The sequence below is a fragment of the Lipophrys pholis genome (genome assembly GCF_963383615.2).
Source record: "Lipophrys pholis genome assembly, chromosome: 14".
Lineage (NCBI taxonomy): Eukaryota > Metazoa > Chordata > Actinopteri > Blenniiformes > Blenniidae > Lipophrys > Lipophrys pholis.
Window position 1 is genome coordinate 3462120 of NC_137633.1, and position 17029 is coordinate 3479148.

Below are 17029 nucleotides of genomic sequence, written 5' to 3' on the forward strand. Positions count from 1 at the left end.
CAGCCTTTTAACAAGATGCACTTAATCTCACTGGTGTTTGCTTTTGTTAAGTAAAGATTTGGCTTCGTTCAAGCGCAGAGTGGCGGGATGTTGATTCCAGCCGGCTCGTGAACCCTAACCTCTTTATCAGTCTTTATCCGAGCAGGTTTCTCGCGGAGGGGTGGGGGTGTGGGTGTGTGTGGGGGGGGGGGGGGCAAAGCCAAACGGACGAGTCAGATTAAATATAGGCCCTTTTTTTGCAAGTTGTTAATGTATCAACCACATGTCAAAGTGCTGCCGGCGGGTTCAACCAGAGTTCATGTTATTAGTATGACCGGTCCTTTCATGCTTCGCAATCTCACACAGATCAAAGGGGCTTTGTGAGCTGTGCCACCATCGGCCAATTAATGCCCACCAGCACAGCTGCACTGCCTGGAAGCTCCAGACTAAGCACTTTTCACGGCTAAAACTCCCCAAACTTTGCTTTCATTCGTCCGTTCCCGGCCCCATTTTTAGGTAATTATTCCGCTCTTTGGGAAGACTTTGTAATTCACACTCCAAATATTGCATAAGAGGAGTCGCCAAAGTGACCTTGGACTGCTCCAGTCAAATAACAAATACGCCCGGCCTTTAGCAAAGAGGGATCTGGACAAATCCCACCCACATTACCAGTGAGAAAACACAGCCGGAGAGACATTTTTAAGGCTTAGAGATAAAATCTCAAGGACAATGGTTGTTTTCCAGGCATTTAACTGGTCCTCTTCAACTTAAGCTGGCCTGACATGACTGTAGAAGGATCTGTTACTCAATGAAATGCAACGGGATACACAGGCAGCATTAAATGTGTGTGTGTGTGTGTGTGGGGGGGGGGGGGGGGGGGGGGGGGGGGTTGTTACAAGAGCCTTTTATAAAGAAAAGCTGGTGTTTTACACCTGAACAAGTAAGGACTTTTCATCTTTCCAACCAAGTAAGAGGTCCTGGAGCCGATTGCACCCGACTGCATTTCAAAGCAGAGTCCATCTATTTAGAATAAACTCCCTGAGAACTGCAACTCTCGAGTTATCTTTACTTTCTTTTTACAGCTGCCTTTCAGCAGGTATTCATTTTGCGCTGCACTTTAGCTCTCGCTTTTATCTTTTCCTGTTTATTATTATTTCATCCTGATGCTTTTATCTTTAATATTTTTCTTGTTTTTATTGACCTCTATTGCCAACTCAGCTGTAAATGTATTTAGAATCGCATTGGAAGTGCTTTGTTTTTTTTTGTTTTTTTTTATTGTAAGAGGAAATCTGAGTAAAACAAACTGTGGACTTGGAAGAATCAGGAAGAATCATAACATTATTCAGGTTATAAACATGGTCATTAGTGATGTTCAGAAAGCTGAAGGTCTTATAAAGCTAAAAGTATTGGAATAGTTTTCATATTGCACATTATCAGTGTCTATTTTAATCACATCTAATCTCTTTTACTTTATATATATATATATATATATATATATATACACAGAGAGAGAGAGAGCTTTTTTTTTTTTAGCACATATCTGTACTTTCACTTCCTGGAAAAGTACTTTCATTTCAAATGTTATTCCGTCAAACTAGATAAAACAGAGGAGGGAGCAGCAACACATCCTGACAGCCACAGAATTACTGAATAGAAATATTTAGGCTGGAGAAAATAGTCCTTTCAATGACCTCTTTCATCATTTAGTATATTACTAATATATGATAATACTTTGAGACAAACGTCTCATGATATATGTACTTTCACTTTTATAATTCGGTTTATGTACAAAGACAAACAGAAAATGAATCAAAAATAAATTTTAATGGGCAAGTGAATCAAACTACTGAAGACAGTTTGAAAATGATTGAACACAGCAGATCCATGCAAGAGAATCACTGCTTTTTAAAATCGGAGCAAGTCGTTTGAAAAAAGATGAGGCATAGAGGCAATGCTGCCACCTGGTGGAGACCGAGAAACTAACAAAACTTTTTTTTTCTTTTTTTTAAAACCGAAAAAATTTAAAATCTAAAGTTTTTTTTTTTAAACAGGTGCAATTGTATTGTCAGAATAATTACATTTAGAATGAGATCAGATGGAAATGGAAAATACTTTTAGTTTTGACGGGTTAAAATAAAAGCAGAAACTCCTTGTTTGGAGTAGCATGTAGCTGCTGATCAAATTCAGACAGAGCTTCTTCGGTGTCACAGGAACTAAAATATATACACACACTTTAGCTTTTTGAGACCAAATAACATCAATTTGCGCCAAAAAAGATTTAACTAGAATATATCTTAATTAAAAATAAAAAGCCCAAACAGATTTTTTTCATGCAGACTGGTGTATTTTTCTCCCCCCAGCGAAGGTCATACTATGATTGAAGGAAGCTCAAAGCTCCCGACACATCCTGAACGCAGCTATCGAACTCTGATGGATGATCAATACCTTATAATACTATCATGCAGTACATTATTGCAATTTATACTATAGTGACGGCCGACATAGTGCAACATATTTTCATCGTTATGTTTTCGGAGGATGACCAAACTTTTTACAACAAAACCGGGTACGACCGCCCCACTTGGGGAACCACGCACGCTCGTCATTTTTGGTTCCCCATAGAGCCGAGGCGACTGGTGAACCTTTCCCTGTCGATGTTCTTGTTCTCCGGCACGTGTCTGAAGGTGCAGTCCTGCCTCGTGCAGCCAGTCGTCCTCCAGAAGAAGCACTCCTTCTTGTACGTGCTACAAGAAAAAAAACAAAAAAAAAAACACCTTTTAAAACTTTGTAGGTTCACCAGTTTTAATGCTCGAGCTCTAAATGCTTATTTAATTAATGAATTGTGCGTTGGTCTTGCTGACATGGCTTCTTCTCCTCGCCCGTTTTAATGGCAAGAAATAAGCAAGGTGCCCGTTTTAATAGAATTTATAGACGTCAAAATTATGTATTCAACAGTTGTTTTTTTTTACCGTCTGGATTCATGTAATTGCTTGGAATAATTCGACATAATATCATTATGACAATACTCTGGGAATATTATCTGACATTTACATAATATAAAAAACACTGAGGATGTTAGTCATTGTTTTTCCAAAAACCAGAGCCGATTTATCTTGCCTTTTTTTTTTTTTTCCAAATCACATGCCTATCATGCATTTTTTTCCTTTGCATTTTATTTGCTAATTAATTTGTAAGACTTTGCAGTTTTTGGTAATTTCCCGTAAAAAAATTTTTTAATGCTGTCAATTCCATTACCATTTCAGAAGTAAAAAAATCCCACAAACTTTGTGAATTAATTGTAATAAATCACATTTATTTCATGTTTTAAATTCTGGCACATTGAATTTGAAGAGCCTGAATGCACCGTGCAAGACAACAACACGAGTGCCGTTCAGTCTGATAACGATAAATTCTCGACATGTTGTGGCCACGTTGAGTTTTCTTACCCGGGCCGTGCGAAGGGATCGGTGGCGGCCGATTTAGAAGCACCGAGTTCAGAGTGGGCTTTGAAGGGATATCTGACCGTCAGTGGAGCCCCGTCGACCAGCATTCCCTGGAGGAGGAACAATAATTCAACGTCAATATAGGGACAAAAGTACTCGCTTAAGAGCAGATATGTGCTTAAAAAAAGGAGCGAGTTTCAACTTTAATACTTCAGTAAAAGCGGAAAGATTCTTAAATTTTCATGAGTTCTAACTTTGTTGATTTGAAGTAGTTATCAGATTCACATAAAGGTATGAAGATGTACACAAACGCACTATCGTATAGTGTTGGTCATCTTAGATACAGCAGTTTAATTATTGGTTAAGTTCAAGATTCAACTTGTTTCATAGTTTTTTTTTTGGCAGAAATGACTGTTTTTCACTGTAACTTTGAACCGTCCTTATCGAGATTTAAATAAGAAATATGAGGAGAAAGTACATGTGGGAAATAAAGAAGAAAAAAAAAATCCTGATATATAACAGAGCACAGATCAGTTTTATTTCATGTTAAGTGGTAATTTATGATGGCAAATCTTATTTTTTTAATGATTTCCACACTACAAAACATTGTTAAAAGCTGTTGGGATTCAAAGGCAATAAAAATATATTTTTATGTTCGTTAGAGGCTTTAATCTGGTAAATCTTTATACGGTATAAAGGAAGTGTTACATCCATGGCTTCGTTTGTAATAGAAACACTTATAACAAATTCACACAGACAAATATTCGTACTTTTGAAGTGATTTACATACGTGAATACACTCGATGGCTCTGTCACAGTCCTCCTGTCTGGTGTAGTTCACAAAGGCACACTGCTGCTCCAGCAGCATCTTGATGCTGTAGACGGTCCCGGTTCTGACAGGGAGGAAGGAAGGGAGGAAGGAAGGGAGGAAGAGGTTTAGTTTCAGTAAGAAAAAAGAAAAAGAAGAAGCTATTTCAATGGGTTACAACTCTGTCTGAAGGTTTGCCTTTGCAGAAGTCATATTGATCAGTTTCTCTCTGATTTATTTTAACTTCATTCCGATCTTTAAGGTTGAATTTCATTGTGACGGTAAACTGTATTGTCTTGAGGAGAGTTTTATCATTATAGCCGTTTTGTTAACGTACATTAGAGGGGCAGAATATATGAAACACTTTGCTTAAGCCTTCGTGACATGTTGAAAATGACAGATATTAACAAACAAAACATCTCCAACCATCTAAAGGCAGAAGTTAGTGTGGAGCTGTTGGAACTTTATTCTGTGGGAAATCACATAAAAGGTTTTGTAAGAGTGTTTTAATTAACTTTACTTTAGGCTTTCAGTAAAAACAGTTATAGACATCTAGATAGTTCACTTAATCATTGGTGAACTCATTGGGGAGCCTTACATTCAAGATAGACCTTTACTTTTGGATTTTCTTGCAGTTACATTAGTTCGGAATTCAATTGTCATTTAAAGTGCTTGGAAATTTCATTTTTCCTTGATACAAAAGAAAAAATCATTAATACTCAGCTAAAAATAAACAGTTGAATTTTTTTTTTTTTACTCATATTTTAGAAGTTTTTCAGCTTGGGTGACATTAAAATAAAATGTAATAAATCATGCTAAATGTACTGAAAGGCAGCTGAAAATAATTTGATTAAGAATCTGTGATATTTGCTGAGGAACCTCACTGCCTTTGACCTAAAATGAGCTGATTTTAGGGAAAAGATCCCATAATGTAGTTTAACTATTGTGAAAACTGTGCACGTATTTTAGATTAACTACACAAAATAAAACATTTCAATCTTTTTCTGCTGCTTTCTTTATCATTTTTGCGATACATTTTTTTTTTCCATCAACCCAAAGCTATAATTATAACAACTAAACTCTTAAGAATGCTTAAAAAAAAACCTCAGTTTGATATAATAACAGTTAAAGTGGAGATGTATCGTGTAGGACACACTGTTCCTCCTCCTTTTTATCTCCACCGTATCTAATTGATTTAGTTTTATGGTACCAATCTGGTGTAAAGTGAAGGAGATCCTGATATAAATACATGGTGAGAGATTTAAACAAAAAAAAAAAAAAGAGAGAGAGAGACTGATACTCAACCTGCTGAAGAGCTCGTGGAGTCTGACGTAGGTCATGGCGGGACTCAAAGTCCCAACCCAAACGGGGAAAAGGTCCCTGTTCAGAAAACAGCAGAGGGAGAAAACACAGATTAAACTTCACTTAGTTTCTTCAGTAACACACTCATTTCTGCTCCTCATATCTGTGGAGCGACTGTGAACAGTTAAGTCAAAACAAGAAGTGAGGGATGAGCTGTGATCCTGTGGGCTTGAGCCAAATCAGGGCGTCTTCTCCAAATTCTCGAAATTAACGTAGAGCCACAAAACACGTTTAGATTTTTCAAACAAAGACTCATGAAGTTTCAATTACAATTTAAGAAGGGAAACATTTAGTTTTCAGGCATTTTTGGACCCGACTTAAGCGGTTTCACCTGTTTTTACATAATTTTGACATTTGAGCTTTTTTACTGTGAAGCAGCTGTGGATGTTTTTTTAGCTCTTTTTTTTTCTCTCTTTAAATAATTCGGCCTTTTCGAGTTGTTTTTTTAACCAATTTTTCCCATTTATGTTGGTTTTAGCCATTTGTCCAACATTGGTTGTTTTTTTTTTTAAAGCCCAGAGTTAAAAGTCCTTTAAAAAAATGTCCTAATAATGTTGTGAAAGCTTCAGAGAGCCACAGTTTGCAGAGCCCTGATCTAAACCCTGCAAACAGAGGGAACGTAAAGTGAACTAACGGTTTCGGCAACATTCTGGAGCGAGGGGTTGGCGACAGGGAGTGCGATCGGCTTTCCGCGGACTCCCTGATCTGGTGCGTTCGAGAGCGGCTCGCCTGTAGGACAGTCCACCTTCCCTCGCCTTCCTCCTCTTCCTCCAACGCCGGCGGCTCTCCCGTGGCGCCAGCATGGGCGGCTAGGGGAGAAAAGCAGCCCCGTTTAAAAAACATCCAACGCCGAGACCTCGGGAACCATTTCGGATGTGTCTGCTGTACCATATAGTGCCTCGTGTCTGTTGGCAATGAACAGAGCCTCCACAACTTCCTCCAACGTGGCGTAAGTCTTCAGAGCCTCGGAGCTCTGCGCCCAGCTGAAGCCCAGCTCCTGAAGAGTGCAAAGAAAAGCAGCATCTTTCACCCAACAAATCTACTGATCCACCTTAAAGCTGCAAATGACAGGCACACTTGGTTAAACTAAAGGTTTCTCTGAGGAGTTCTACTTCCTCCTCTGAGCCGCAGCCTTTGGTAGGTAGGGGTTGTTTAAAGCTTCTCCTACCATGAGGTGCAGCGTCTGAGCTCGTTTCAGTTCCTGTGTAGCTTCAGGACTCGTGCTTTCCAGCTTCAGCACCTGCTGGTAGGTTAGCGAGGCTTCGTAGTATCGCTGCAGAGCAACAGAGGGACGGGCAGAAGGCGTTAAAACTCATGAGGGTGGATTTTTGTGTGTGTGTGTGTGTGTGTGTGTGTGTGTGTGTGTGTGTGTGTGTGTGTGTGTGTGTTACATGCAGACACTGTTAAAACTTGAACTGTCAGGGGTTTTTTTTCTCAAATGTTCCTGATGTTTGCGGATTTCTGGCACAGTTAAAAAGGTATTGTAGACATGCAGTGCATAAACAAGGCCAGGCTAAAGAACTGCCAACAGCCAAACCGGCATGCTCACACAGCAGAACCAACAGAAAACTGAACTACATCTTTTATTAGGGCGGAGTTATTTCAAGCTCCTGTTTGATTTCGCCCAACAAACTGGCAAATTCACTCCATGCTGTAGTGTTTCTGGGTTATAAGACACGCTTGGCATTTCTATGGAAATAGACTGCGGTGAGAAAAAGTACTTACAAGGAGAGTTTTAATTAATCAGATGAGCTCTGTTAAAGTCTCATTAACACAAAGCAACCGGGACTAAAATGTGATCTATTTTAATGCTTTTAATGGGGGGGGGGGGGGGGGGGGGCGCTCAAATGAATTGAAATTTGAATTTTTGATTTACCTTGAGCCCAGAGAGAGCTTTCCCTCTCCTGAATAAACCTTTTATCCAGCTCGGCTCCATGGAGAGGGCGACGTCCGCGTCCTGGAGGGCGTTTTCATATTGCTGTATTCTTTCATAACAGAGCGACCGATTTCCAAACAACCTGAAAACACAAGAGAATAATTCATGGGGCATGAATAGCAACTCCTGCCGGATGATTTATTTGAATGGAAAAGCTGCACTGGAGTTCGAATGCTCACTTAAATTCTTTTGGGTTGCATTTAATGGCGTCGGTGAAGTACTTCACTGCCATCTCATACTGTCCCGAGGCAGCTAAACGATTTCCCATATCTGGAAAAAAAAAAAAAAGGTTATACCTGCTTCAGTGCTTTTTGTTTGATGTCATTTTCTTTTTTTTTTTTAGAAAATACAAAGAGAGGATTTAACTTACTGGCAAACTCTCTGCTTTTTTTTGCAAGCGCTTCTGTAGAAGAATCCATTTTTTTCTAGAAGAAATAAAAACACGTTAGTCTGAGGGAAAAAAAAAAAAAAAGCCACTGATGGCTTCAAATATTTACTTTATATACGAGAATTATGGCAACTTATTAAAAGGACATTGTCTTAATTAATTTTTTTTTTTTTAAAGTCTTTTCTCCAATAACCTTTGATTTTTGGAAATTGGCTCTCACTTGTATTAAGCAGATGTTTGCAAAGATTTAAAAAAAAAGAAAAAGAAAAGAAAAGAGCTTTTGAAACTTCATTCAAACTTCATTTCCATTAAACTACTCCAAAGTAAAGAGAACATGTTCTACATTTACACGGACGTGTAACTTCAGGACGTTTTCTCTGCTTCACACCTGATTCTGCACAAACGCCACTAAAAGCATGAGACTGAAGCTGAGCTTTGGTGTAGTCATTAAATATAAAGACGGTGTATTACTACAGTAATAAAGCTCCCAGAGGTTTACTGACAACAACAGATTTAAGCCTATATTTTAAATAAAAGCGCCATGTTTTAGAGATTCCCACCTCTTTACTGGTTTGAGTTTTTTCCTCCTCCTCCTTTAGAACGGCCGGTTTCTCTGCGTCGGGCTTCATTTCTTTGGGTTGCTCAACTTTTACTGACGTCTCCTTTTTCTGTCCCGCAGTAGGCTTCGGGTCGCGACTCTCCCCGGGCGCCGATTTAGCAGAAGAAGCGCATGAATTTTCTAAATCCGAATCCTGGAGAGGTGAAGACAAGAGTCGGTGGTTTGTTACCAGAGGAGCCGGATGCAAAAGGTGCTTTGTTAGAAAGATTACGGTAATCTGAACGCCGCGAGGTCCGCATCACTTCGATATTCGCAGTTCAAAATTGTTGCACAAAAAAAAAAACCAGAAGTGTCAAAATGTCCACACACACCTTTTTCGTCGTTTCTTTTCTTTTCTCAGCGTTACTTTTATTCTCTCCGCCTCCCGCCGCCTCAATTGCAGGTTGAGATTTATCGCCTTGACAAGGTTCATTAGTTTTTGGATTACTTTCAATTGAAGTGCTTTTGTTCTGGTTGTCCGAGGAGTCAGACTTGGCTTGCTCTTCCTCCTGAAAAGAAGAAGAAACAAAAACAAGAGAACAAATTAATAATTACCGACCGCAACCAATCTTTTACATTTATCCACTAACTTCACTGATTAAGTCTTTGAGAAATAATCAAAAAATATAATTGTAATAATTTATTTGTTAAAGTGATTATCATTTGTCACAAAGACATATTGACAAAAGATATATTTGAAAAGAATTCTCACTCATAAATATTGAATTTTAGGGAAAAATCATAAAAAAAATATGCTGGTTAATTTAATGTTCATGGAACAATAATTCAGGATCTTCCAAACTTTTTAATGACGAGGATCCCAAATATCAAGGTGTTTAACACGTCTTTATAACGAAGAATAAACCAACCAAGTAGTAAATAAGCAGTAAGAAATCGATATATATATATATAAATATATATCTAGGATGTGATTTGTAAAGAAGCCAAAGGAGAGAATGTTTTAAGGTATTTTATTTTACTAGCATGTTTTATTTCTTGCAATTTATTCACAATAATTCATCATATTGATTCTAATTAATTACACGTTTTAAAACTTGAGTGCCATGCAAATCGAAATGATGCAGATTGAAATAGGATAAGATAGAGAACAGCCATGAGTGTAACAAGTGAAGGCCAAGAAGTGTGTATTTAATGACGTACTTTAATTACTTTTTTTTTTTTATTGTCTATGGAGTCCAAGAACCATCAATAACAAAATATCTTAATGTAGTTCTGGAAGTCTGACATCGACTTCATTATTTATTCAGTGATTGTATTTACTATGAGATCAACTTTGACCCCGAAAACAGAAGAGTTAAGAATGAACTTACTGGTAAATTGTCCGGAACCGCCTTTTCTTTCTCGAGGCGTTTCTTTTCTTTCTTACGCTGTCATGAAAGAAGAATGTGTTGTGAGTATTGGTGAAAGGGGGAAAAAACACAGTAAAACAACAGTGAGGACTTTCCAAATGGATCATATTTTGTGCCCCCACCATTTTCTTACGCTTGTTCTTCTCGGTTTTGTCCTTACGCCGCTCTTCTTCCTGCAACAATTCTTTTCCAAATTGATTAGCCTCCTGGGTTCAAACAGAAACAGGAAACTGTTGTAGACAATCAACCAACTCAGTGATCACCCCCTTTAAGGAAAGAACTCAAAGCGCAAAACAACCTCGTCCGTTAGTTGTCTGATTTGTGGATGCGGCTCTAAAGGCCCGTCGGTGGTGGCGGCGCCGCCTGGGAAACAATCATCATCCTCCTCATCCTCGTCATCGTCGTAATCGTCGTCCTCATCGGAATATATAAGGTCGTCCTCGAGGGGCTTTAAAAAATTCAAACCTGCGAGACGGGACAGAGGAGAATCCAAAGAGTAAATATTCCAACACTGCAGTTCTGTGAATACGCTCCGCGCTTCGATTCTCCGTTCTTTACGTCACTCTGTTGCTGATTATACGATGGAGTCGAGTTTGAGGAGTAACTTTAACACATCACGTGGTCCAGATGAGGCTGAACTGGTTTCATGAGGAAAGTCGAATCACATCAACCTTTTCTCACGAGATTGAGTTTGACTTCATGGCTGTAGGATTGTAAAATCTAGGGAGTGTTTTTCTAAAATAATTCAGTCAATATCGGTCAGTTTCTTTCACCAATGTGTCACTTGTTGCACTGTGATCCACCGTTTTGACCAGTACATGGACACAAAGCTCTCTTTTTTTTTTTTTTAATGTTTATTTCTAAATATAAGTCACAATCCAGGCGGGACTGTTATGAGATGTACTTCTGTCTATTCCTGTCGCCGGTGACGAAGTAGAAAGTAAATATTAGTCGTGGTGGTGGGGGGGGGGGCAAGAATAACTGCTTCCGATTGAAGAATGATATATTTACCGAGGCTGTGGTTGCCTGTCACATATCAGTACTCCCAACTCTGTCTGCCTTGACGTTGTCAAACATTCAGCTTCACTGGAATGTTTCAGTAAATCTGACATCAGTCAACACGAAGTTCTGCAGAAGGCCCGACAGTGAGCGAGTCGCCACGACCAGATGTGTCGGAGCAGGATGACACATCAGACACGCAGGGCAGTGACCCTGCAGCAACAGGATTCGACAGCACTGCCCCAAACGGTGGAACCGAGGTCCACCTGCATTTTAGTGACTCTGCATGAAAAGACTCATATCTGAATATGAGCCACAGCGTCCCCGAGCTTGTGATAACGACGACGACGACGACGACGAGCTGGTTAAGTTCTGTACGGATGAGTCAGTAAACGGTTTCTCACCTAAAAAGTTAGGCGCGAACACGTTCATGAAGGAGCTCACGGATGTCCGTCCACTGAGATAATCAACCATCGACTCCTAGAGGAAAAGAGAAATGACCCACGATGTGAATAAAAATAGAACAAAAGATATTTTTTTGTTTTTAAATGAGCCATGAAGTGGGTTGTTTTGTTCAATTGCCAATCATATGCAATGCAGTTTTATAATGTGTCAGACGTCAGCTCTCACTGAAGGCGTCAATAACGCTTAGTCGGCACTTTTGAAACTCCAATCTGGGAGATCCACACTCCTAATCCCAAGTGTTTTCACCAGAAATGTGTAATTATAAATATCACTGCAAGATGCACCTCATGGAGCCACTATATTTATATTCAGGTTGTCTGAACCCATTTACATTTTATGGAAATTTAAAACAAAGTTCTTTTTTCTTTTTCTTTCTGGTCTTTAGATAGAAGCGTGGCTCCTCAAATTTGTGGTTTTCTGGCTGGTGCGCCTCTATAATCATTGGAAGAGTATTTTACAGCTTCTGTTACAGTTTACCAGGAGGGTGAGGTTCAGAGAGCAAGAACATTTTGCGTAAATATAAACTGTTCCTGTATCAGAAACAAGTGTGTATGTACCAGCTTCCTGGAAAAGGGGTTGTGAAATACGGCTTCCGTTTGTTTGGAACAAACTCCATCCCTTCTACATGGTGTCGTCCTTGTTTAAAGCTGCATGACATGCATGTTTTTTTTAAGTTTTTCTTTCCAAATTATAATGGAAATAAAACGGCTGACGTGCCAGCAGGAGCATGCCAAGACCTATAACAACCTGTTCTGCCACAACATGAAAAATTTAAAATTTGAAAATTGGATCACACTCACATGAGTTTCCATCAGTCTGGAGTTTTCCCGGATCCTCACCGATGAGGTGCTCGCTGAAAGGCAGAGAAAAGTTGGCGTCTATCAATCATTTAAATGACATAAGATTGATCTGAAAACAAACAAAAAGTAATTTCAGCTGACTTAGGTTTATCTCAAATGACAAAAACTAAAATGTTTTTTTTTTTAATCCAAAGGGAAGGCTTGGATATTTCTGTTCTCCTCGAAACACACGGCTCCTAAGCACCTAAACAACACAATGTAACTCCAAGTACAGGGACGTCTCAAACAATTTGAATATCATGAAAATGTCCAATATTTGTTGTCACTCGTTTCAGAAAGTCAAATCCATATATGATTTAGGCTCACGACACAGTGAAATATTTCAAGAATTTATTTCTTGAAATGTTGATGACGATGGCTTACAAAGAGTGAAAACCCAAGATGCAGTGTCTAAAAAAAAAACCCAGGATATTGTGGAAAAGTTCAGCTTTGTAAAGTCCTGGTGTCTCAGCCTCATCTGCTAATGAAGTCAAAACCCCTGCAAAGGTTCCCTGAGCCTTTAAATGGACTCAGTCTGGGTCAGTGGGCGACACAATCATGGGTTCCTGCTGATGCAGGACAATGCCAGGCCTCATGTGGCTGAAGTGTGTCAACAGTTCTTCCATGATGAAGGTCTTGATCGCGCACTCACAATCACCTCCACTCACTTGAACCCTCTGCCAACTTGAGTCACTTTTCGCACGTCAACGCACAACCTCACCTTCATAACTTTATTATTTACTATTGCTTAGATTGTTGTATATATTGTATAGTATTTCTATTCCTATTGTTATCTTTTTTTTTTACTCATTTATTCTTGTTTGTTGTTTTTTTGCACTGCAGTTTGCACTGATGGGAGGATCGCAATTTCATCTGTGCTGCATGGCAACATGCAGCATATCTGACAAATAAAAAACTTTGACTTTGATGCCCTGGACTGGCCTGCCCGTTCCCAAGACCTCAATCCTACTGAGCACATCTGGGACATCATGTCTGGTTCCATCCACACGTTGACCACAGACGGTCCAGGAGTTGACTGATGCTCTGATCCCTCAGGAGAACATCCACCGCCTCATCAGAAGCATGGCCAGGTGATGTAGGGAGGTCATACAGGCACGTGGAGGCCACGGCCACGGCCACACACCACACACCACACACCACACACACACGAGCCTCATTTTGACTTGTCTTGAGGAATTTCCACTGACGTTGGATCAACTTGCAATGTGATTCTCCATTTTTATTTTGATAGGATTCCAAATCCAGACCTCCAAAGGGATAATAACTTTGATTTGCATTGATCATTTTTATGTTATTTTGTTGTCAACACACTCTACTATATATTGAACAAAGACTTTCAACTGCAACATTTCATTAATTGAGCTCTAGGATGTGTTATCTTTATATTCTTTAGCACGGTAATTACCATGTGTGAAGGAATGCACTACTGATATTCACATCATGACAGAATTAATCAGTTTTAGCAGGAATTCCCGATGAGAGTCCCCAACAGCGGTGATACCCGTGTTACACGTAGAGAAGAGGCTACGTCATTTCATTGCTTATAGGAATGACACACCGACAATAAGTGTTTTATGCCAGTGCAACCAAAACTGGGTGTGTCAGGTGAACCCATAAAACACCGAAAAGAAAACAGCGATTGACTCCAGACGCCTGCGGGCCATGAGAATGAGAAGTCTCATGATGGGGGAAACAAACAAATCAACTCCGACCCGCTGGTGGGTCGGAGATATCTCACTGTACATTTCATGGAAGGTGAACTTCCAAAGCTAGAGTGGGTGAGAGAAGTGGCTTTGAATAAATCTGAGGATCTGTGAAGGAATACGGCAAATTAGAATTGTGTGTTAAGCTTATTTTTTGTAGATTTAAATTTCTTTTGTTTTATGGAATAGCTTGTTTGAAGAAAGAAAAAAAGAATTAATAAATTGTATTTCGGTCTGGGTGTTTTTTGCAGGCTGACAGATTCAACAACAATAAACTCGTATCCCTGTATATATTATCTTTAAAACATTCACTTGAAACAAAGTTTAAATTGGTTCCTTTTTTTTATTTTTATTTCAGATTATGGAAATAAAGACGCTTGTCAAATGGAATACATCTTTCAATTCCGACGCTCTTGTTTCCTGTTCAGTGAGTGAAACCGGTCAGACTGGGATCTTATTGTCCTGAGCAATGGGGGAGTTTACAAAAACAAAAACAAAAGCCTCCTCCTGTGATTAAAAAGTCCTATATCGCCTGTACTTTTACGTTTAGAAGAGAGGCAACAAGTCTCTCCCCAATTAAGGTTAAGACCACTGTGGCCTCATGTCATATTTCCTTAGATACTGTACATTTAGAAAATGAACACAAATTGTTGGATTCGCACAACATATCATATCCTTCTGTGTTCCACCCCCCATCTCTCCGTATTATTCTTTACAGACAGTGTACTTATATCTGTCGTATATTATGGAGGGCAGCCTGTTCTTTACATTGATGTGCCACGAGCTCAACTGGAATACAAGAATAAAAAATCACAAATTAAAAGAGTAATTGAAAAACTATTTCTTCTCGAGTCTTGAGAAAATAAGATTGTCAAAAGATCAGAGTTGAGCAAAATTTGTGGCTAAACTTTACTGTTACCGGTTAATTATACAATATTTTGGTAAGGCATATAGAAAGATCTAAACGTCAGGCTCTCTGACTAATCCAATATTTGTGGAAAGGCTTCTCTGAATCATACAGCACACAGTTCTGAACTGTTGAACTGATCATAGTTTGGTTTCTGTGTTTACAGCTCAGGTTGTTGGAAAGCTAAACTCGCCCCCACGTGAGAAGTCAGATTCGAGTTGTACAGAAATGAAACTCAAGATGAACAATGACAATCGTAAATAAATAACGACCGCAGCTTTACCGTGGCTTTTTAAGGCGATCTTCTTCCGAGGCATTGTGTCCAGGTATGATCTTGTCGTCCGGTCCAGAATAAATGTTTAGGTTTTTTTTATTTCCGCATCTCAGATCTGCTCCAACGGTCCTGCCTTGGTCCTGCCGCCGTGCTTCTTCTTCTTCTGCCTGTCTAACCACACTCTGAATCATTGTGATCTGAAACACTGCCACCTTCTGGACAGAGTCTCATCCGGCAAAAAGCTGGAAAATATGCGCATGCGCAGCTTTGAAGGCACTGACGTGACCTCATCAAAAGCATTTTGGTCTATTTTTTGTGCTTGGCGGAGTTAAGAAGTAGTTTATCTTGAAACGTATATCCCACAATCTTTATTAAAGCAATATATAGTATTAAAACTTGATGGTATAAGACTTTGGATATAAAACAATAGAAACGTACTATGCAACAGACATGTTGAACTCGAGTGTTTAATATTTGTAAAATCAGGATGGACGTTAACATTTTGTATCTGAGAAAACACAGCTAAAGTGACAAATATCAAGTATTTGTGCTTCTTTACTTTAATAGATTTATGTACTTCATTTGAGTATTTATTCTTTGGACAACCTTTTACCTTTACATCCTAGATGTTATATTGATAAAGAAAGTTCATATACCTTATATGTTAAGAAAGGCTCCCTCATGATATCTCTTCTCATGTCTTTTTTTTTTTTTTTTTTTTTATTTTTTTTTTTTTTTTTTATTTTTTTTTTTTTTCTCTTTCTTTTTTCTCTTCTTTTCTCTTTTCCTTTTTTTCTCCGTCAGAAGCTGGCATGGCTGCCGTACACGACCGGGGGGGAACGCACAAAGAGAGAGAGAAGAGAAGAGAGAGAAGAAAGTCGAGGGGGGAGGGGGGAGGGGGGTGGGGGGAAGGGGATAAAATACAATGTCCTTGTTGTGCTACATATATTATTTGCAATAATCACACTCATCCAAATACTTTCCAACTGTTATTAGATTGAACCAGCCTGAGCAGCTCTATCTAGACAGTAACGTGAAGCAGGAACATGAAATAACAAAGAGGCAACGACAAAAGAGGAACATGATTTTTAAAGTTTGAGCAAATGATGACAGACAACAAGCAACTTCAGAAGCACCTTTCGTGAGGAGTGAAAGTGTGTGTGTGTGTGTGTGCGTGTATGTGAGTGTGTGTGGCTTGTCCACTGGGTGTGGCCGGAACTGTTGTGGGGGGACCCGTGGTGACACCCCGGGGTCCGAGGCCACCGCGCCCGGACACCGCCACCCCGGCAGACAGAAGCCCCCCAGGCCCGGGGAGACCCCAGCGAACCACCCCAGAGAGCCCCGCCCCCGCCCAAAAAGCACCCGACGGAGAATGCAGAGAGGAATCCCCCCCAGGCAAGAGGGGCCCACAAGAGAAGGACAAAGGGCACAGGGCCCCAGGCCCCGACCCAAGCCGCCAAGCCGAGAAAAGGCCGGAGCAGGGCCCCCGGGCCGAGCGGGCCGAGAGCCCCCCCAACCCCGGCGGCGAGTCCCACCGCACCCCCGGGAACAGGCCCACCCACCGCCCCCCCCAACCCGGTAAGGCAGAGACGGCCCCAGCCGCCGCGCCCCGGACCAGCCCCGCCCCCAGACCCAGGAAAGCGAAGCCCGGCGCAGGCCCCGGTCGGAGAACAGTCAACTCTACACCCCCAGGAGCCTCATAATCCACCCGCCCCATAACCCCTCCCCCCGGGTCTTGATTGGGAAACCCAACCCATGACCCACCCCGCACACACACACACCCACACACCCACACACCCACACACACTCACCCACCCACCCACCCACACACCCACACCCACACCCACACCCCCACCCACACCCACACACACACCCACACACACACACACACACACACACACACACACACACACACACACACACACACACACGGAACG

The 17029-nt window shown here is 40.4% G+C and overlaps 1 protein-coding gene across 1 annotated transcript; it reads right to left on the reverse strand.

The window, feature by feature from the left end:
• Positions 1-1784: 1784 nt before the first annotated feature.
• Positions 1785-15286, reverse strand: LOC308119633 (uncharacterized protein). Its single transcript, XM_080479784.1, has 18 exons — positions 15102-15286; positions 12149-12201; positions 11288-11363; positions 10183-10349; positions 10007-10090; positions 9846-9902; positions 8847-9023; positions 8477-8668; positions 7899-7953; positions 7708-7798; positions 7469-7610; positions 6761-6865; positions 6481-6589; positions 6227-6401; positions 5536-5610; positions 4213-4315; positions 3426-3532; positions 1785-2723 (listed from the first exon to the last, which is right to left on the reverse strand). Exons 1-18 carry the CDS (start codon positions 15133-15135, stop codon positions 2582-2584), a joined length of 1944 nt encoding a protein of 647 aa, XP_080335910.1. The 5' UTR covers positions 15136-15286; the 3' UTR covers positions 1785-2581.
• Between the last annotated feature and the right edge of the window lie 1743 nt (positions 15287-17029).